This window comes from Alosa alosa, chromosome 3 (assembly GCF_017589495.1).
Source record: "Alosa alosa isolate M-15738 ecotype Scorff River chromosome 3, AALO_Geno_1.1, whole genome shotgun sequence".
NCBI lineage: Eukaryota > Metazoa > Chordata > Actinopteri > Clupeiformes > Clupeidae > Alosa > Alosa alosa.
In genome coordinates, this window is record NC_063191.1 from 30,569,445 (window position 1) to 30,591,574 (window position 22,130).

The 22,130-nt window shown below is 40.7% G+C and overlaps 1 protein-coding gene across 3 annotated transcripts in view; it reads left to right on the plus strand.

Moving 5' to 3' along the window:
- The window catches only part of tnfrsfa (tumor necrosis factor receptor superfamily, member a), a 71,917-nt gene that overhangs the window by 36,283 nt on the left and 13,504 nt on the right, over nt 1–22,130 (plus strand). For 2 of the 3 annotated variants that reach the window (XM_048238625.1, XM_048238628.1), the window contains exons 4-8: nt 10,437–10,548; nt 16,637–16,776; nt 20,877–20,957; nt 21,142–21,185; nt 21,269–21,577. In XM_048238625.1, the coding sequence (XP_048094582.1) occupies nt 10,437–10,548; nt 16,637–16,776; nt 20,877–20,957; nt 21,142–21,185; nt 21,269–21,577 (686 nt within the window). The remainder of the gene's footprint in view (nt 1–10,436; nt 10,549–16,636; nt 16,777–20,876; nt 20,958–21,141; nt 21,186–21,268; nt 21,578–22,130) is intronic. The other variant, XM_048238627.1, reaches the window with a different exon arrangement.

Consider the following 22,130-nt stretch of genomic DNA (forward strand, 5'->3'; position numbering starts at 1 on the left):
CGTTTAAGACTGGTCGACACAACAGACGCTCATCAGAAGACCGCAGTGGGCGGTTGGGGATGTACCGGTATATCTTGATCATTGAATTAAAATAACAAGGAACAGATCCAGTCAGTGTTCTATGGGCCAAAGTGAGAGATTTAAATTTAATTCTGGCTACTGTAGGGAGCCAATGGAGAGTAACTAGGAGAGGAGTTACGATGTGTCCTCTTTGGCTGAAGACCAGTCATGTTGCAGCATTCTGAATGATATCACACACAAAAGAAATAAAAAAAAAACATTCAATATTGATTTGGTATCAACCAATAATTATTCTGATATTAATATTCTTGTAACGTCTACATCTTTGTGTAGGCTACAGTTAAAATACTAAGCAATGGCCTCTGACTTACCAAGGCAGTTAAATGACCGTGGTATGGTATAGTCTACACAGCACTACACAGTAAACCCATTTAAAAAGCATCATCATCTCAGTATACCCATTTAAAATGGGCAAGGATACGTATTTAATAACATTTGGGGTTGCTCACAGTATACCCACCACTACAACTAACGAACTAGACTACACCACTGGTTAAATGGCGCATTGCAATTTACAATTTGTGTGAGTTCAGGGGCATACAGAAAGTTGAAGTTTGGGTGACATCAATAAAGAAAATAGTAACAAAGGGATGTGTACAGCCTCAAGTATGAATGATGTCACATTAACAGAAAGTTCATAGCAGCGGCAGACCTTTCTTGGTGCCACGAAAGTTATTGAAAGTCATGTGTTTTCAGAACGTAGTGGTGCTGTGCCATGTCCCATGTATAAGGGGCTTCAGGTTGATCCAGTGACGGTGGGTGATGGATGTCAGGGGACTTGGAGAAAGGGGGAGGACATGCCACCTCAGACCACCCCAGCCAAACCACTTCACGTAGGCATTCCCTTGCTTGCAGACTGATGTAGACCATGGAGACCACCTCCAGTACATTCAGCCATCACCCATATCTTACCTGCAAAAAGGAAAGTTACAATAAAGTTAGTCAGACAATTTTACAACATTACAAAGCATCTAATCAGCCACTCAACACCACTAGTAATACCAATTAATTAAATATATGTGTGCAACAAACTTCACAGCCGACCTAATGTTAACTACACATTTAAATATGCGGTGTGAATGTTATTAACTTGCATCAGCTTGAAAAATAACGTTATCAGTATGACTGATCATGGACGTTAGATGACAAACTGAGGTCTTTCTCAAATGTTCACCGATATCCCTGGGAAGTAACTGGTTCTTTGCGTAGTGTTTAATGCAGGCGTTTCATTTCTCGATCCTTCACTTATGCGGTCTACAACTACCGACCTACCGATCTATTTTTTACATTCTATGCTACCGACCTACCATCACAGAAGTAGCTCTAACAGAGGTGTCTGTCGTTAACGTTAGAAAAAATGCAACGTTCGCAAACTGGCTAGTAGTTACATTAACATGAGGTTGATGAGGTCCATGCTTCACATTACGTTAACGTTAGCTTGCGTTGCTTTATCACATCATACCGTTGTTTTATCACATCATATACTGTACTGACTGTCTAGTGTTATTAATCCCCATGTACAGTCAATGGTTACTCCATGTTGAGATGGCATACATTGAGATATTTGAAAACAGCAACAACTAATAAAACCAAGTATATCATGCATCGACTGTTAAGGGAGCTGTGTGCTAATCTTCACTTCAACGACTAATTTAGCCTCCCGTTAACGGTAACGTTAATGTAGCTGCTAACTTTAGCATGTAATTTGCTGTCCGTATTTCTGTTGTTAGCTCATTAGTATTCACCATACTAAATTGTCACAGTCTATAATCAACATAATAAGCTCTCTTAGACGTATTTAAGAACACCAACAGACAAAAAAAAACGTTTCATTTGATACGCAACACTTACCAGACAAGAACAAACCGATTGTTGTTTGTACTGTTTAGCTAACTCACAGCCACAAAATTCATCCAGCCAGCTAGCCTTCGGCGCCGAGTCGACCTGCGTTTTGGAAAGGAGAAGGGGGCGGGTTTCACTTGACAAGGGGCGTGTTTAACTCGCTGAGTGGCAACTGAGTGGGCGTGCCTGACCGCGACTCCTCTTCACTGCACATGCTTCAACTTTTTGCTGCGCCAGCCGCGACTTCAAATTGGCTCCAAATTTTCCAAGATGGCGTCGCCTCGGCGGCTTCAATTCCATAGAACACTGCAGAATGCAGCCACACTGTCCAGTTCTATATATACAGTCTATGGTACAAACCGTTTATTTCTACATGGCTCTGTTCCTGAGAAATCCCAAGCTAAACAGTGGCTAGTTTTCATCAAAATCCCTGTTTTCTTTCTATAAATGGATATAGCGTGTTTCATGAAATATGAAGTGTTGCCTATAAAGTTTCTGGAAAGTGACCTAGCGAGACCTAGTGGGACTGCTACCTAGTGATAAAGCCACGAAAATGGCCTGGTTTTGACCTGATGTGCATGCGTCACTGATTCAACCCAAAGCGGCAACAATCAAAAGCCGAGTTATGATAAAATGTCCAGATAAAATGTCCAGATTGTGCATTTTCATGAGTTTTCGATGGTCATCTATTTCAATTTTATTCATCATAGAGTTCCCAAAATTGCACATAAGGTGTGTTAGAGTGTCTATTTTCGTAATTTTAAAAAAAAAAGCTAAAAACGCAATATTGTGTTTTTGGCACTCAACGCATGGGAACAAAAAACCGCAATATTGCGTTTTTGACACTCAAAGTGTTAAATATGGCTCGCTAGCTTGTTTTCATCCTGTAGCCTTATTATATAGCTGTTGCTGATGCTTACCTCAGTCAACATGTGAAAAGCGCAGTGGCAACATGATCTGCATGAGATCTGCATTAAGTGGCATTACACATTTATTAGTTCTTTATTCAACAATTTCTTATTCTCACTCTAGGTGATTTATTCTTGTTAAATCCTTAATAAGCAACTAGTTGGTCTTGATCTAAGCTTTTTGATATATATAGTATGTATCAAAATAGAAACATAGCCTTTCTAATGTATTGCCTTAATATGTTACTATTCTGTCAATATACAGTGGGCATTGCTTCGATTTGGCCAGCTTCCCTCGCGGTCCGCGCGACTTTAATTTGTATTTTTCCAGTGACACTGCAACAACCCAAACAACCGGCAGATGTCTCTTGTGAGCAGGGTGTCTCGTAAAAAGAAATGGAACCTGCAAAACCCTACACAGACTTTACTACAGACTTTAGCAGACTGGTTTAGAAATAATTTAATAGCCAGAAATATGCCTGCCCTGCCCTAATAAAGAAATATTTTGGTTAACTGCGAGTGAATCCCGTTTGCAGCGGTAGAAGAAACACAGGACAAATTAAACATTCCGGTTTTCTCCGAGTGCAACGATGATAGACAGACATCATTTGGACAAAATATAGAGTATTAACCTCCTTTGCTCAGCCAAATGCCTTCCTGTTACCACGGAGTTACAGGCGATAAACGATTTTTGATGGTCACAAGTTTACTTCATTAGGGACTGTTCGTTATTTATTTAAGGTGCTACCGGAGGAGTTTTGGGAGCATTAGTCCAAAAAGATGTGACCCTCCCTCGCCAGCAATATATTTTTCTATGACCCTCCAAAGTGATTATGAAAAAATCACTGTCAACTTTTTCCGGGTTTATCGCCTACTATATTTTAACGTTTTCACATATTTGGCCATAAGCCGTTTATCATCACGAAACCAAACTACAAAGGCGAACACTTTAACAGGGGGAATTAATTGGGCATAAATCATGCTGAGCACGCTATTTAGCTACCTTAGAATAATAAGGTTCTATCTATGTTTTTGAGTAGGTAGCCTACAACCGGGACGATTGAAACGGGGACGAATGAAACATTCCGGTTTTCTCCGAGTGCAACGATGATAGACAGTCATCATTTGGACAAAACATGGAGCATATTAACCTCCGTTACTCAGCCAAATGCCTTCCTGTTACGTCCTGGTATCACAGAGTTACAAGCGATAAACGATTTTTTATGGTCACAAGTTTACTTCATTAGCGGTTTATTTTTTTGGATTATTAAAGAGTGTTTTTCATTTAAAGGTTTGACTTATTCAGTAGAGCATTTAGTGCTCTCCCCAATCCCAGACGTTCACATTGCATGTTTGTTTGTAATGGATGCAACCGCGAGATAGGCTATGCGTTTGACAATGAGTTGTTAACAGAACCAAGACATATAGCCCAGCAGCAATCTAGGGACTGATCGTTATTTATTGAAGGGGCCACCGGAGGAATTTTGAGTGCTTCAGTTGGAAGTTGCATGACCCTCTCTTGCCTGCTAGAAATTGTTCAATGACCCTCCGACAGAATTGTTAAAAAAGACATGACCCTCCCCTGCCAATTGTCTTCCGCCCGTGCCACAGCCACACACTTTGTGATAACATTCTTAAATCAATCTTTCCCCGTGAGCTTGCATGCTACCAGTCCTTCCTTTTCAAATGTGTTAGCCTGTTTGCACAATTTCACAAAAATCATATGTGATTAATAGTATGACAAATAATCCCTGTGCACGGGACCAAAACAATGCATGCCAACTTTTTCCGCGTTTATCCGTTATTTTAACTTTCCCGCTGTCTTGCCGTTTTAATGTTTTCCGTAGAATATCCCATATTTTTAATACTCTCATAACAGCCCTGCCATCGGGCCTGTCTCTGTGTTGCCCTGTTGCTACCCTTGCCCTTCCAACGAAACAGATGTCTTCAAATCATCGTTTTCCTTGCTTGAAGGCGAACTTAGAGTGATGTTAACCTATTTAAGTTTAACGGGCGCTGATTGTCGTGAGGGCACGATTCATTGGCTTGCATGTTCGGCCTTATGTCTCACGTGCGCACCTGAGGCTACTCAGCTGCAAGAGAAATAATTTCCCCTGTTTGTATGTTCACTGCAAGTTGGCCTACCATAACTTACCAACTCTGCACTGTAGACTGGCTATTTATATTTTTCTGTGAAATAAGCAAATGTATTTGTTCAACTTTATGAAGCAGAATTACGCATAGGGTACTTGGAACATAATACATTTGACAAAGGACAGATGAATGTTGCTAGTGACAAAATATTAACTTTCAGTGTTTTACGATGTCTTTGTCATGGGGAAGTGTTTTCCCCATGCATTTATTCTAGGTTACTGTCAGTGACTGCCGTGAGAGAAGCGGGTTCTGTGTTTCGTTCATGTCAGTGACTGACGCGAGAGAAGCCGGGTCTGTGTTGTGTTGTGTTGCGTTGCGTTAATTTATTTTCATTGGGCATACCGTGCCGTGCCGTCCACAGCTCTTCAGTTCTGACAGCCAAAATTACTCCTTTTGAAACAATGAGTGCAGGAAGCGCGTTTGTATGGTTATATTGCTTGACGGGGGGGGGGGGGTGTCCCAAGCAGGTTTCAGCCATAAGGCTACTTTGAGAACATTTCAATTCACCCGACACTAATATTCAAAATGTTGAAAACTATTTCGGCATAGCCTATAAAGCAGTTTAATTAAATGGAATGTTAGTTGTAAACTAGAATTGCGGTTCCGAGGAACTGCAAGAGTGGGTTTGATCAGGGGCAAAGGGCATTTGATCATCCAAGGATTCCGACGGTACCTCATTTATGAAAATCGGGCACACGGATCAAAAGTTATCTGCATTAACGCAACATCCAATAAGCTAAAACGCATAAATAACGTGGTTGCTATGCTGGTTGCTAGGGCAATCATGCTGGTTGCTATGGTGGTCGCTAGGTTAGAAGGCCAGCACCTCCTGAGAGGCCTGAAGGGTCAGTTCTGAGGTTGTTGGCTGCTGGAACCGAAAAATGGACTGCATTTTCTTAAAAGACAATGTGACTGAATGTGACTAGTTTGCACAGAAATGTACGATTTTTCCCACCCTCATCGACCTTGTCATAAAACTTGTTTAAATGATCACATGACGCCTCCTTGCTGCTTTGTCGTCTACATCAGCCTTTCTCAAACTTCTTTGACCTGAGGCCCAGTCAAGGCATACTTTGGGGTCATAGGGCCCACTTACATGAACCCACCCCCTCCTCCCACCCCCCATCAAATTGTAATGATATCACAATTATTATTATTTTTATACTATATTGCTATACATGCACTTCAAAACAGTCAATGTTTAAAGTGCTAAGATTGTTCACAAAAGTTTGTGAAAGCATGCACATCAGAGTACTGCTTTACTAATGTAAAATATAATTAGGCCTACAATAGTTTCATTGTTTTTGCATTGTTGCATGATGCTTGCATGAGAAATACTTCTCAAAACAACAGCAATTATATGGGTGCCGTTGTTTTTGGATGTTTCCCTCATGCAAGCATCATACACTGATAGAGTATATACAGTATATGCTATTTAATTACATTTCATTTGAATGCCTGAATGTAAGAATTCAGGATACTACTGATAGCCCATTACTGTACACAATAATACTGTGCCCATTCATTAACATATTAAACATCAGGCGTCTTGTTTACACATTTAAACCATATTTGCACTTCGAATTTCGCCTCCAAATTGTAGTAACTACATCTACGAAGCCTAAGGAAGATAACCATGTAGTCTGTTCAAAGATAAGATAAATTTTGACAAAACTACAGACCTCGTGAAAGTAGTACCTAAAATGACTCCATTCACTTCATTGCAAAATCGCGGTTGGTCTGTTTACACATTAAAACCATACTAGCAATTTACATTTCGACTCCACATCGTTGTAACACCATACCAAGGGTCTTAAGAAGTGAGTCAATTTGGCTGATTGCGTTTTTAACGCATTTCCAGGGCTTAGTTGTCAGGTCAAAAAAAGCAGTGGCTACTGCTAACGCATTCATTTTCAATGCTTAGCATGTTAACTAACATTAATAGGTTTGTATATGTGGTAACGCTTACTTGAACGTTCCCTATTGTGGCTTGTGGGGTAGAATCTAACTTGTTGACACGTTTAACATTACTGTTGTTTACTGCTTTATGTAAATCACATGACTATAATAAACTGTAACTTACTGAGAGCTAAGGTAATTCTGATTCAGACTGCCAAGTAAGTAACATCCAAACAGTGTGATGAATGGCCATCACGTAAAGCATATGACAACAGCAAATAGCTAACGTTTACGTTAGCCTAACTTACTTATCGTTGACGTTGACCCGACACGTTCATAAGTTAGACCATAGACTGATAAGGACGTCCATCAAACTAAAAGGGTTCGTTCTTCGATGTCTTCACATCCCAGAGAGTTCTGTTTTCCCAAGATGGCGCCCGTCTGTATATGTGAACGAGACGTGAACGGTACTGTTTTTCTTTTTAATAAACTGCCTGTAGACTTACACAGTTGTCAATGCTTCGGTTTACATGTAGATACCCTCATTATGCTACGGTATAAGTGTGTTGCTATTCGGAGCCTTGGTAGCGATTTATTTTTACTCTACGTTTATTTCAAGCATCGTTGTTTGGTGGGTCAGGTGACGAGCCGTCGAATCACAGCACAGCACCCAGAATGCATTGCAACACACCGTCATGAAGGGACTCATCGTTAGGTCGGCTTTAAATAGCATACAGAACCTATAGTAATTTAACGTTATCTGTAAGCTCCACAGATAGTCCATGAGCCACAGGCCCAAAAAGGGGTGTGTCACTCCCACTTGGGGGGGCAAATTCTCACTATATTTTTCTGAAAGCTACATATCTCTGGAGTATAAAATGGTATGATAGCAAGTTGAATATTGTAGCTTTGTGGCTGTACAGGCCTTCAAAGTTGACCTCTGATTTGAAAAAAGAAATTCCGCCTATTGGTTTTTTTTTTTTGTTAAACCACTCATAAGAGCCCAGAAAATAATCCAAACCTCATTATTACTGATGCATATGTGGTGTTTAATGTTGGCATAATGAATGTTGATATTCAAATAGTTTAATGGCTGTGTATAGGTAGATATTTGACGATAACTGAAAGTTGGAATGGCTCTAATGTTTGCTAGCAGTTATGCTAAGATATTTAACTATGCTAACAATGCTACTTAGCTAATGTTTTATAGCAGTGCTAGCAATGCTAACATGCTAACCATACTACTTAGCTAATGTTTTCTAGCAGTTTTGCTAAACATGCTAACTATGTTAGCAATGTTAACATGTTAACTATGCTAACCATGTGACTTAGCTAACCTAGCTAATCATTTTTAGTAGTTATGCTAATTAGCATGCTAACAATGTTAACATGTTAACTATGTTAACCATGTGACTTAGCTAACCTAGCTAATCATTTTTTAGTAGTTATCCATCCATGCTAACCACGTGACTTAGCTAACCTAGCTAATCATTTTTAGTAGTTATGCTAATTAGCATGCTAACAATGTTAACATGTTAACTATGTTAACCATGTGACTTAGCTAACCTAGCTAATCATTTTTAGTAGTTATGCTAACTATGCTAACTAGCATGCTATCTATGCTAACCATGTGACTTAGCAAAAAATAAACATACCATAGCCTAAAATTTCAAATAATACACAGATATGGCCGGCTTCTATGCAAGACCTGCTCAATAAAACAAGCGCCCTCTGTTTATTGTTGTTATGAACTGGATATGTGATGATTCTGTACTGGATATGAGGCCCCCGTTGTACAATGCCTGCATACCACAAATAGTGCAATCATACAATCAATGAGAGCATGTGGTTATAAATTCTTTGATGCAACAGTTGCTTTTTTTGACCAGTGAGTGATATTTGGGTAATTTTCTGCGGCACACCTGATGATCTCTCACGGCACACTAGTGTGCCCCGGCACAGTGGTTGAAAAACACTGCACTAAGGGACTGCAGGGGGTCCGGCAAATTAATCTGAAGCATTTTTTTTCCTCTTCCAAAAATGAAAAAACGTTGATAGCCTACATAAACAAAAGGTAGAAAATACGCTTTCTATTCATTTTTCAAATAACACATAGGCTACCCATGAGTCTTCATGCAATCATGTGATCACTGTGGGAACCACCATTTAATTATCCTATTGCGTCAAAACATCTGACGAGCTCTGTACCACTCACCAGGGTCAGGCCTCTCACTAGGTAGGCTATGAGATATTTCATCCATACTCAAGCTTGATTCTTTGTCCCCCTCTAATTAAAATGTGATTGCTAACTGTAAAGCTTATGATACAACGGGACATTTTTTTGGGCAATGTTATCAGCAATGGGCAATCAGGTGAGACACAGAGCAACAAATGAGGGCAACAGACAACTAGCAATGACTTTGTTAGCAAAACCACCACTAGTTAGCTAAATCCCATTCAATCTCAATGGAGCAATGGTAGGTAACAGTTTACTGGGAAAAAACGATGTCTTCTTAACAACCCCAGGACATAACAATAGATATGGTCGCCGAGTGGAGGGACTTGCCTAAAAGGATTTTGGTGTAGCTTACACAATGCAGATAAATAACAGGGAGACCAGCAAATTCACAGTCAAATTAAGACCACCTCATTGCTAGGGACACATAGTTATCCACCTTATGTTCTTGATAATGCACCCTCAAAATAGTAGTGTTGGTTGCGCAAATAACCAAAGAACTGTTGGTTAACACTGTAGGTTGTTTAGATATGTTTAATTTTTAGTATGCACACCCCTACTCAAAATATAAAAAAGAACCTGCATTTGTCTCCATTTGCTATTAAGGTAAAATGTCTTCTGCACTACAGCTTGAATGTCAGTCCATTTGTAAGTTACTTTGGATAAAAGCGTCAGCTAAATAAATACATTTTTAGTATTGGATATTTTCATTTACCATTAAATCAACTGAAATGAAGACAGACTATTGCCATCAACAAATTATATTAATTTTATATAACTGGCTGTTATAGTATGAAGCAGATTCTCCCAAACACACATCATCTCAGCCCAATGGTCTGATTATAAATACTGTATTGTACACTGTCATAATCTGTAGGCATCTGTAAAATTTTGTTTCAGAGATGTTGAAAGCCTGAATACACCAAAGTTTAGAATTTCCTGTCCTAGATGTCTGACCTGTGGGAATTGGATCTGCTCTTGTTCTATTGCCAGGGTGTGGTCTTGTGGGGTCTTGTGTTCTTTTTTGTTTCATGCGCCTCTTTCTTTATCTCTCTCTCAGTGTTTGGGGGTTGCAGGACAGTGAGTGGAGGGTGTGTCTTGTCCCTGTGAATTTGGAGACCTTAATTCCACAGAGAGGGGGTTAGATTTCCCACATTGTCTAAAATCCCACAAGCCATGAGTCTCCTGAGTCACTCAACCCTTGTTGAAGGAAAGTATCTGGCTTTGCTTTGGCCCTGATTTTGTACTTCTGGTCGTCTTCTCTTTCTCCCTCTCTTTCATTCTCCCTCCCTTTTCTCTTTCTTTCATGCACACAGATCAAACCGTGACTGAGCCATGCTCCAGTAGGAGGGACACACAGTGTCAGTGCAAGACCGGCTTCTTCTGTGTGCCAGACCAAGCCTGTGAGGTGTGCAAAAAATGCACTAGGTGAGCTTTTCTATACCCTGTGTATCCTGTATATTTAGAGCGTACATTTGAATGAAATTCTCAATCTCAAATCCATGACCATATGATTTTGCTATCTGGGCCCCTCTATTACTTTCAGGTCCAAATGTAAAGTTTTCCTTTAGTGCATTTTCCAATGTAATAAGGTGACCATTGATCAATTAAACAGTTTGATTGAGGAGCCTATTGTATACTATGAAAACACAGAATGGGGCTTTGATAGAGTAACATTATGCTGATGACCAGGATTCTAAATTAACTTTTTTGATCACCAGCCAATGGCTGGTAACTTTCTAAAGTTTCCAGCCAATCAGAATTTCCACTATTTTTTTCCGGTGAAAATAAGAGAAATTATGAGTGCACTGAATGCATTTGATAATTTTATTAACATTGTTGGCATGGAGAACACATATAAAGTACAACCCCAAAACAGAAACAGTTGGGACATTGTGTAAAATGCAAATAAAAACAGAATGTGATAATATACAAGTATCGTAAATCCATATTTAGCAGCAAAAAGGACATAGACAACATATAAAATGTTGAAAATTAAAATTTGGACTATTTCATGGAAAATATTTGTTAATTTTGAATTTGATGCCAGCAACATGTTTCAAAAAAAGTTGGGACAGGAGCGTGTTTACCACTGTGCAGCTTCACCTCTTCATTTAACAAAATTCTGTAAATGTTTATGAACTGAGGAGACCATTTGCTACAGTTTTGGAAGGAAATGTTGTCACATTACTCCCCGATAGAGGATTACAGTTGCTGAACAGTATGGGGTATTCTTAGCATGTTTTTCATTCCATTATGCACCTAATTTGATAATTCTGGACTGCAGACAGGCCCTCTTAGCACCTGGACACTTCCTCTATGGAGAAATGCTATTTAAATATGTGCAGAATTCCTTTTGCCATTGTTTTCCTGAAATATTAAAGGTCGTCCCTGAAAAAGACGTTGCCTGGATGGCAGTATATGCTGCTCAAAACCTTTATACATCATTCAGAATTGATTGTGCTTTGCCAAATGTGCAAGATGCTCATGCTGTAGGCATTAATGCTCCTCCACACCGTCATATATGTTGGGTTTCGAACTGAGCACTAAAACAAGTTGGATAGGTTGGATACTTGGATAGGCCCTCTTCTCTTTAGCCCAGAGGAATCCATGATTTCTTAAAAGAATGGCAAACTTTGATTGGTCTAACCACAGGACCCTTTTCCACATTACCTCAGTCCATTTTAAACAAGCTCAGGCCCAGATAAGAGGGTGGTATTTTCTGTATCATGTCATTTTGACTTGAGTATCAAACTGTGCACAAAGACCGAGGTTTTCCTAAGCCCATACATCTGAGGTCCAAAAGACCACGGACATCCAATTTGTTTGTCAGCTCTTTCCCCTGTTTGCAAGATTTCTCTGGATTCTCTGAATGTTTTAATAATATTATGTCTTGTAGATGATTAACTCCCCAAGTACGTCACAATGTCATGTTAAGAAGCATTAAAATTACATTGTTTCATCATTTGTGCATGTGTGTGATGAATACCCCTACATTAGGGTTTCTCAACGGGGGTGGTTCGTACAACCTAGGGGGGGCGCTGGGAACGTGAGGTTTTTTTTTTTTTTTTTTTTTAAACTTTCATGGTTTTCACATATTTTTGGTGCAAAAATAGGCTGCCTGAAATAAATAGTCTTTTTTCATTCATGGGTTTCTAACCCCTCTACCGTCCCAGCTACATTTTACTGTTTATCTATGCTCAGTGGTCATACAGTGCAGTTCGGGCCTGCACACCATAATAGACATAGACACCATGTCTATGCTGCACACGCCCGGACTCACGTCCCCCAGCCCCAGCCATCGTCATCTCTATAGTAACGTTGATAAACATAACCCAAGTTTGCGGCTTAACAGTTCAATAACCAATAAAAATGTACACAATTCACTGTGACATCTTCATCTTTAATAAAACAACACAAACAAACATGGCGGATAGCAAGAAAAAGTGCCGAAAGTACAATGCAAATTACATCAATTATGGATTTATTCCTTCACCGATGAACACTACTTTACCTATGTGCCTGCTCTGCGATCACGTTTTCTCGAATGAGGCCATGAAACCCTCGCGGTTACAGGAACATTTAATTAAAAAACATCCCGACAAAGCATCCAAAGATCCGGCCTACTTCAAGTCTTTGAGGGATCAGCATTCAAGGTGTCCTACCATCAACACCCTGTTTGCCCGGAATGCCAATCAAAGTGAGAGCGGGTTGGTGGCGTCTTATAATATTGCTTTATTAATTGCCAAGTCTGGCTTACCGTTCACTGTGGGTGAGTCTTCCGGCAATAAAAGAGGCCATCTCCACTGTCATGGAGCGGGACGCTACGCCAGTCATCAAGGCCATCCCGCTCAGCAATGATACTGTTGCCCGGCGCATACGGGAGATGTCACTCGACACTGAGCAGCAGCTATGTGCCACCTTACGTGTGTGTCCCTTCAGTATCCAGCTTGACGAGACAACAACTGCCGACAACAATGCCCTCTTAATGGGCTATGTGCGTTATTTGTCTGGGGGGGATCTGAAGGAGGACTTCTTGTTTGGGCAGTATCTCGCCACCGACACTCGAGGGCAGACCATATTCGCCGCCCTGACTGAGTTCCTGCAGGAGAGAGCCATCCCAATGGAGAACATCATCGCCTGTGCCACAGACGGAGCGCCAGCTATGGTCGGCAGATACCGTGGCTTTGCAACGCTCCTAAAGCACCAGGTCCCTCACGTGCTGACCGTGCACTGTGTACTGCACCGTCACAACCTAGTAGCAAAAAACATATCCGACTCACTCCATCAGTCCCTTAATGTAGCGGTCAAATCAATAAACAAAATTCCCATGCTTTGAATGACCGGCTCTTCAGGCAGCTATGTGGGGAAAATGACGAATCCTATCAGCGCCTGATTTTCCACACAGAGGTGCACTGCTTGGGCAGGTTGTGTGAGCTGTTCCCCTCGGTCCTCGAATTCTTGGGAAAGGCCGATGCTACGTTGAAAGCTCAGATATGGTCCTGCCGCCACGTTGTGTTCTATCTTTCGGACTTCTTTGGGAAGATGAACGAGGTGTCGCTGAAGCTCCAGGGGAATGGTGTGACTCTCATCCATTCGAGGGCCGCCATACGCAGTCTTCTCACAAAGCTGGAGCTGTATGGACAAAATTTGAGCAGGCGTCAGTTTCACAACTTTCCACAGTTGACCAAGGTAGGCTAATAATTAATTATTAGGCTACCATTGTCATCATTCTTTTGACTACACACCAATTACCTCACATACAATTTCCTTGAATTTCCCCAGGGGGATCAATAAAGTTTCTATCTATCTATCAATAAAATAACTTACTGTAGCCTACTTACTACTTATATTCAGGTGCTGGATGAACTGACTGATGGCCATCTGCTGGTTTACACGGACCACTTGAAGGCAGTCAAGGCAGATATGGAGGTCCGTTTCAGAGATCTGGACCAGTTAGCCGTCCCCGATTGGGTGATGGAGCCGCTCCAACAAGATGTTGCCAGCAGTGAGGAGGCTATCCAAGAGAGCCTCATTGACCTTCAAAATGATGCTGAGGCGATGGCCACGTTCCGTACCTCTGGTTGGCGAGCGTTGTGGATAACCCATGGACAGCGGTTCCCTCAGTTGTGGGAGAGAGTTCACCTTCTCCTCCTCGCTTTCCCCACGTCCTATCTTGTCGAGCAGGGATTCAGCCAAGCACTGCACATGCAGTCAAAATATCGCAACCGCCTAAACTTGATTAGCTCTGGTGCTCTCAGATTGAAATTGACCTCTCAATGTCCAGACGTCAAGACGCTGGCAGCGAGCCATCAACCACAGGGCTCTCATTAATTTTGTTTCATAGCCCGTTTTCCGTTCGCTTTTGTTCTGCAGCTGCTCTGAGCGTAGTCTGCACGAAAGACCGTTACTAATTAAATACGAAATATATATAGGCCTAAACCGGCCTCACGCACGGAATCTGTTTTTTGATTGGTTGGATTGTTGCGATGTGCATATGTTGTTCACGTGATGTGCACATGATTTTTGTCCATGATAAAATTGACATGTCTTGTTGCCTACATTTATTGTTCCCTATTGATTTAAAAAAAAAAAAAAAAATCATTACAACCAATGCTGATGTGGTAGTGTTTTTTTTTTGTTTTTTTTTTTTTTTTTTACCCCAACCAGTCTCCTATTGCTTCTAACAGTGGCCTAAATCTGCTTAATAATAAAATAGGCATAGGGACATTTTCTTACAATACCAGAAGAAACCAAAACAGCACAGAAATGGGCTTGTTTTTTTATTTAAGCAATATAGCATGAGTGTGAGTGGCCTATAGCCTACCCAGGGGTGTAGTTTTTTTTTTTTTAGTTGTGTGTGTGTGTGTGTGGGGGGGGGGGCGCCAGAGGATCAAAGTAAGGTCAGGGGGGCGTTTGCTCAAAAAAGGTTGAGAACCACTGCCCTACATCTTTACTTCTAAGAGACCCTGCCTCTCTGGGATGCTCTTTTTCATACTTTTTCATATAAGTGTTGCCACTTACCCTAATTAGTTGTGAAACATTCTTCCTTTTGTTTTCTTTATCATTACACAACTTTTCCAGCATTTTGTTACCCCGTCCTAACTTTTCTTGAAACATGTTGCTGGTATGAAATTCGAAATTAACATATAATTTCCATGAAATAGTCAAATTTGTCATTTTCAACATTTGATATGTTGTCTGTGTCCTTTTTGCAACTAAATATGAGTTTAAGAGATTTGCAGATTATTACATTATAGTTTTATTCATATTTTACAGAATGTCCCAACTTTTTCTGTTTTGGGGTTGTACAATACATAGGCCTACAACAAAATATAAACAGAAACTGCAAACATTTCATTTCAAGTTTGGGATCTATCTGTCTATTTATCTACCTATCATCAGAGGTGTCAAGTAAAGAAGTACAAATACGTTGTTACCTTACTTAAAGGAGAATTCCGGTGTGATATTGACCTAAAGTGTATTGAAACATGATACCGAGTGTGAACGTATGTCTCATAGCCCATCTCGGCTTGTCCCCTGCACTCCAAAATCTGGCGCTAGTTAGCCGATGCTACCAACAGCTTTTTCAATAGTGGTGCTTCGGCATCGGGCTAGCCATGCAAATAAATCACTGTATAAATATAAAATAAACTGTATATATAAATAAACCAGCGGCGTAGGAGATATTTTCAAAGTGAGGGGGACCAAATTGTGAGCAAAAACCCACATAGTGAAATCAGGCTTCCAGTTATAAGACCACCACTTTTGACCCACTGACGACCATCATAATATTTTAAAATATGTTTTGATCAAAATTGCCAAATTGGAGAATGTGCAGAATGCCAGAGACCATCTTCTTGCTATGTGGGAAATCTCAGCTTTTACACTTAGGCCTATGCAATTCTACTTTTATTATTTTTGAGTTATTTCACACTGCTTGGGCCAATGGTTGCATACTCTTAACAGCTACATGGGATGGTGGTATTTTATGAAGCCATGAATAAACAAAAGTTTATACAGGTCATATGCTTATGATCCAAACACACATGATCAAATAGTTAGGCTTACTTTTTTACTTACAACTGTCTGGTATAAAGTTGTCAATTAAATGACCAAATCAACATGCACTCTCCACTATGTTTGTTATTAATGTAAGTGTCGGTCTGTTTATGACTCGTATGTTTGTGTGTGGCTGTTTTGTTTTGAATCTATGATCTTCCTTGTCAAAAAAGAAAGCTGTTATTAAATATAGGCACAAAGAAACTAATTTCCTCCTGTTCATCGCGCCCCACCTGTCATGTCTCTATTCCCCACCATTCAGCTGTGCAATATTTCACAATTTGTGATTTATAAATGGCACGTCTGAAAGAGTGGCATACTCACAATTGTTTGTGTGTGCATTTCTCTGAATCACATGTACAATCATTTGAGAAATTAAATAAGATCAAATGAGGTGTTGTGTACATTTCAGAGCAGCTACCAGCTACTTCTTCCTTTTCCCATCTATGAGCAGGTGTAAGGTAGAAGAGGAGGAGGTGAAGAAATGCACACCAACATCCAACACCATTTGTGAGAAGCTCAACCCTCCCTTAGACTCCGCAACTGACTCTCCTGCAACCACTCATTTTTCCAGCCACATTGCTATGATTGCAGGTAAGATGTAATAATGTCTCATGTTCCCAAATGCCACTGGCATCCTCACAGGTAGCCTACACACACACACACACACGCACACACACAATCATAGACAAACACTGGAATGGTCTATGTGACTTACCCAACTGCAATGCCAAATTCTCAAACTTAAAAATACAATATAGGAATACGTCTTTGTGCAAATGTGAACTATAGTCACATTCAAATGGAATAAGTTCATTTCTACAGAATTCTAGACCACTTTGTGAGAAATGTGACTTAACATTCGGAGATTCTTAAATTGTGGATACTGTGTTGTTATTAGTATTAGTATATTAGTTGGTTACATTATGAAGTTCAGGGGTTGTGTAAAAATGGGTGGAGAGTTATTTATGGTGCAGATTTATTTACAGTGGACAAAACTTGGTGCTCCGACAAATAACAAACAAAGAAGAAAGAAACAAAACAAAAATCAACAACAGGTTAGTCTGGTGCAGCCTAACAACTTGTAACAACTCATTTAAAATGTTACATGGCAAAATGTTATATGCCAACGCGCTATAAAACAGCCATAGCCTATATCATGTACAACTCATGAAACCATTTCACACGCATGCGTAGGCTACGTCAAAAGTTATCTGCTAAGGAGCGAAAGGCATAGCCTAACATCAGAGACAGCCTGTAGAAATGAGCATGGGATAAAATCGCAGCTTGTTTGGAGATGATGAACACACAGCAAAAACTAGGCTAAATATATCTTCAAGCAGCAATGTGGGGGCCAAGCAGTGAACAGTAGTTGGGATTGGGATTGCATTGGGACTGGACCGGACTTGATTGGATTGAGAATGGGTCTTCAGTCCATGTACAAAATTTGGTTTCCATACGTAAAAGCATTGCTGAGATATGAGCCTACATCCTGTGACTATAGATTGGATTGGACAGGATTGGATTTGATTGGACTGGATTGGGATTGCAGAGATATGAGCCTACTTCATGTGATTGTTGATTGGATTGGATTGAATTGGACTGGACTGACTGACTGACTGACTGAATTGATTGAATTGGACTGGACTGGACTGGACTGGACTGGACTGAATTGACTGGACTGGATTGATTGTGGATTGGACTGGACTGGATTGGATTGGATTGGACTGGACTGGATTGGGATTGCAGAGATATGAGCCTACTTCATGTGATTGTTGATTGGATTGGATTGAATTGGACTGGACTGGACTGGACTGGACTGGACTGAATTGGATTGGACTGGACTGGATTGGGATTGCTGAGATATGAGCCTACATCCTGTGACTATAGATTGGATTGGACAGGATTGGATTTGATTGGACTGGATTGGATTGGGATTGCTGAGATATGAGCCTACATCCTGTGACTATAGATTGGATTGGACAGGATTGGATTTGATTGGACTGGATTGGGATTGCAGAGATATGAGCCTACATCCTGTGACTATAGATTGGATTGGACAGGATTGGATTTGATTGGACTGGATTAGGATTGCTGAGAAATGAGCCGACTGGATTGGATTGGATTGAATTGGACTGGACTGGACTGGATTGGATTGGACTGGACTGGACTGGACTGAATTGGATTGGACTGGACTGGATTGGGATTGCAGAGATATGAGCCTACTTCATGTGATTGTTGATTGGATTGGATTGGATTGAATTGGACTGGACTGGATTGGACTGGATTGGATTGGACTGGACTGGACTGGATTGGATTGGACTGGACTGGACTGGACTGGATTGGATTGGACTGGACTGGATTGGGATTGCTGAGATATGAGCCTACTTCATGTGATTGTTGATTGGATTGGATTGAATTGGACTGGACTGGATTGGGATTGCTGAGATATGAGCCTACTTCATGTGATTGTTGATTGGATTGGATTGGATTGGATTGGACTGGATTGGATTGGATTGGATTGGATTGGACTGGATTGGATTGGGATTGCTGAGATATGAGCCTACATCCTGTGACTATAGATTGGATTGGACAGGATTGGATTTGATTGGACTGGATTAGGATTGCTGAGAAATGAGCCGACTGGATTGGATTGGATTGGATTGGATTTGATTGGACTGGAGATTGGACTGGATTGGATTGGATTGGATTTGATTGGACTGGATTAGGATTGCTGAGAAATGAGCCGACTGGATTGGATTGGAATGGACTGGATTGGATTGGGATTGCTGAGATATGAGCCTACTTCAAGTGATTGTTGATTATGTCCTCAGGTTGTGGCCACGAGTCCACGTACCAAGTTTGGTGTTGATACGAGAAAGTCTAGCACCCCTAGTGGGCAAAAGTCACCAAATGTATTATGCGTCCTCAGGTTGTGGCCACGCGCCCCCTTAGTGGTCAAAGATTACCGAATTTCATGAGCCTCCTCCTAATTGGGTCCCGAGTCGATATACCGAGTTTAGTTTTGATATGTGAAAGCCTTGCCGAGATATGAGTTCACTTCCTGTTTGGCGACTTTGCCACCAAATTCGATTGGTCGTGACAGGCAAACGCTTTTGAATATCAACACGAAACGAATAAGTTCTGTGAGGGATGGTCTGAAGATCATCTGTGCCAAGTTTCGTGAAAATTGGATGAAATTTGTGAAGTGTTTTTGATGATACGAGTTCACTTCCTGTTTGGCGGCTTTGCTGCCAAATCTGATTGGTCGTGACGGGCAAATGCTTTTGAATATCAACATGAAACGAATATCTTCTTTGAGGGATGGTCTGAAGATCATCTGTGCCAAGTTTTGTGAAAATTGGATGAAATTTGTGACCTGTGAAAACTTTTAAGTGTTTTTGATGAAATCAAATATGGAGGCCGGATCAATTACGTTGACATCACAAATTGGTATGTGTCGGCCTAAGGACCTCCCAAAGTATGAAAGGACATCACTAGTAAGTTTTATTTCAAACACATCAACCTTTATAGGCAAAAACATATTTTTGCTAATTATAGCGCCACCTATGGGTCTAAGGTCACCAATTTGTTTGAGTCTCTTCCTAATTGGGTCCTGTACCTATGTACCGTATTTTCCAGACTATAAGTCACACTTTTTTCATAGTTTGGCTGGCCCTGCGACTTATAGTCAGGTGCGACTTATATATGAAAAAAATATATAATTGAACATGTTTTTAAATGTTAATTCATATTAAACTGACATGAACTGTCTAGCCGCGAGAGAGTGCTCTCAAATGCACAAGTTCTGTGCACTTCCAGTCAGAGATTAGTGGTTGCGCTATGCCTGAAACACACGTGCATACCTAAATCCTCAAATTATGCCCAGGATTCTGTTTGGGCCTCAGATTCGAACAAATAAAAGCCAGTAATAATTTGTTTCAATTTAACTCCTAAAAGAGCTCTTCCTAATATTTTGTATTGTTGGTTGGTTTAATATTGTTGCCATGAGTTTCCAACACCTTGCTCTCAAGCTACCAGTTGCATGCCGCCCCCTTCTGAGCTTACGAATTTTATAAAAAAGTAAATCAAGCATAATTAAAAAAAAATAACTAAATTTAGGCTGAATAAGGTTTCCATTTCAGCATAACACACGTTCCATGAATAAATGAAAGCGGATGCCTTATCTCGCAGTAAGCGGATGGAGATCCCAACACCCTTCCATACATGAAACTTAATAGTGAACCATCAAATACCCCATAGATTTCAGTGGTCATCAGTCCCGATATTTAGCAATATAATCAAACAGTAAGCCATGCCCCAAATAAAGGTGCTGTGCTTTGCGCAGCCTAAATAAAAAGACCCCAGCGATAATTTGAAGATTTACGATAGTCTGTCGCCTAAACATTCCTCACCCGTTATCAAGCCACTTTCAATTTCGAAATTATAGCGTCATCCTTTCTTGTCACTGATTGGCCTGACCTTTTGGGGCTCTGGTGTTCCAGACTAGTATTTTCCTGAAAGGAGATCTAGGTGAGCGTGGCCAAGATAGATTTTTTGATGAATGAAAGGTGATTTAAAATAGGCCTTTTTTCATCTGTACCAGGGGTGCCAATAATTACGGGGGCACTGTATCTTTTTATTTCACTGTAGCACATAGAGTTGCTGAGTATGGGCTTTTTTTCATCATCCAGGGGGAGTCATACTACTAATTTTCTGTCTGAGTGGATGTGCTGTTGGTGGTTTTTGTTGGTGCAAGAGCCAATCCGATTTGGGTGAGTATTAACCTCTGTCCCATCTCTCCATTCAATATGCCTGCCCAACCTAACTTTGCCCTTTTTAGATTTGAATTAAATCCATCAAAAAGTGTTTTTTTTAGCCCATTTTGAAACCAGATGAATTGTCCGAAATTACATAAATGATTGAAATGAGACTAATGTGAACTTACTATTCTCTTAGCTTCAGTATGTGAATGTCCAACTGAGGATGTGAAGATTCCAATTGTAAGTGGATCATACATATCATACTAAAGCAGTTATGTGTTGTAGTTTATCAGGTGTAAATGATTACTGTTATTTTCACTCAGGAGGTTTCCCCCCAATCAGCAGAGGAAAAGCAGAACACCAAAAATGCTGGACTGGAAGAGGGTGAGGAGCCTCGTCCTGAGTCAAGCCCCCTGCTCCAGGAGACACAGGGCATTGTCACTAAAGGTTCTGCCCTTGAGGACGAGGACAGGGGGTTGGGCGATAGTCTGCCCAACACCACAAGCTCCTCTCAGACAAGTCTAACTGCAGTGCCTGCAGCTATACTTAGTGGAGGGGAGACACCAGACCACAGCCCCCCCATGATGAGGCCCAATTGTTCTACAGATTGTGAGCCAGAGCACTGGTCCAAGGTGGGTGCTGTTTTGTTCTTTATCTTTCATATCTCTTGCCATCTTTCCCTTTAACAGCAAGCAGCGCAACATGAAACATTTTCAGCGCATAAGGAATCTGCTTGCAAGTGAGACAGTGAATGCACAGGAATTCCACTAAACCTTGCTTTACTAAAACCTGTGTGTGATTAGCTGAGTATAGCCTACATCTATTATTACATTTATTATACAGCCTCGTCTATTATTTGAATTCATAGGCAAGTGAAACTAAGTGTTTTCACAAGCAACGGAAAAAACAGATCTACACAGTTATTTACTTTCACAATTGACTGACAAGGGGTTACAATCGAAAAAATAGCCTGAAAAAAGCAACACACCCCAATAATGTTTGAATGACTGAATAAAAATCCTCACAGATTTTTACGGATTATTTTGATTTTTTGAGGGTGTGAGCGATCGATTTTTAGATGATGCGCCAGACATAGGCCGTACTTAACCACTTTCCCCGCCCACATTTTTCCTACTGGTCGGGGATCAAACCGGCAACCCTTCGGTTACAAGCCTGTAAGCCCGT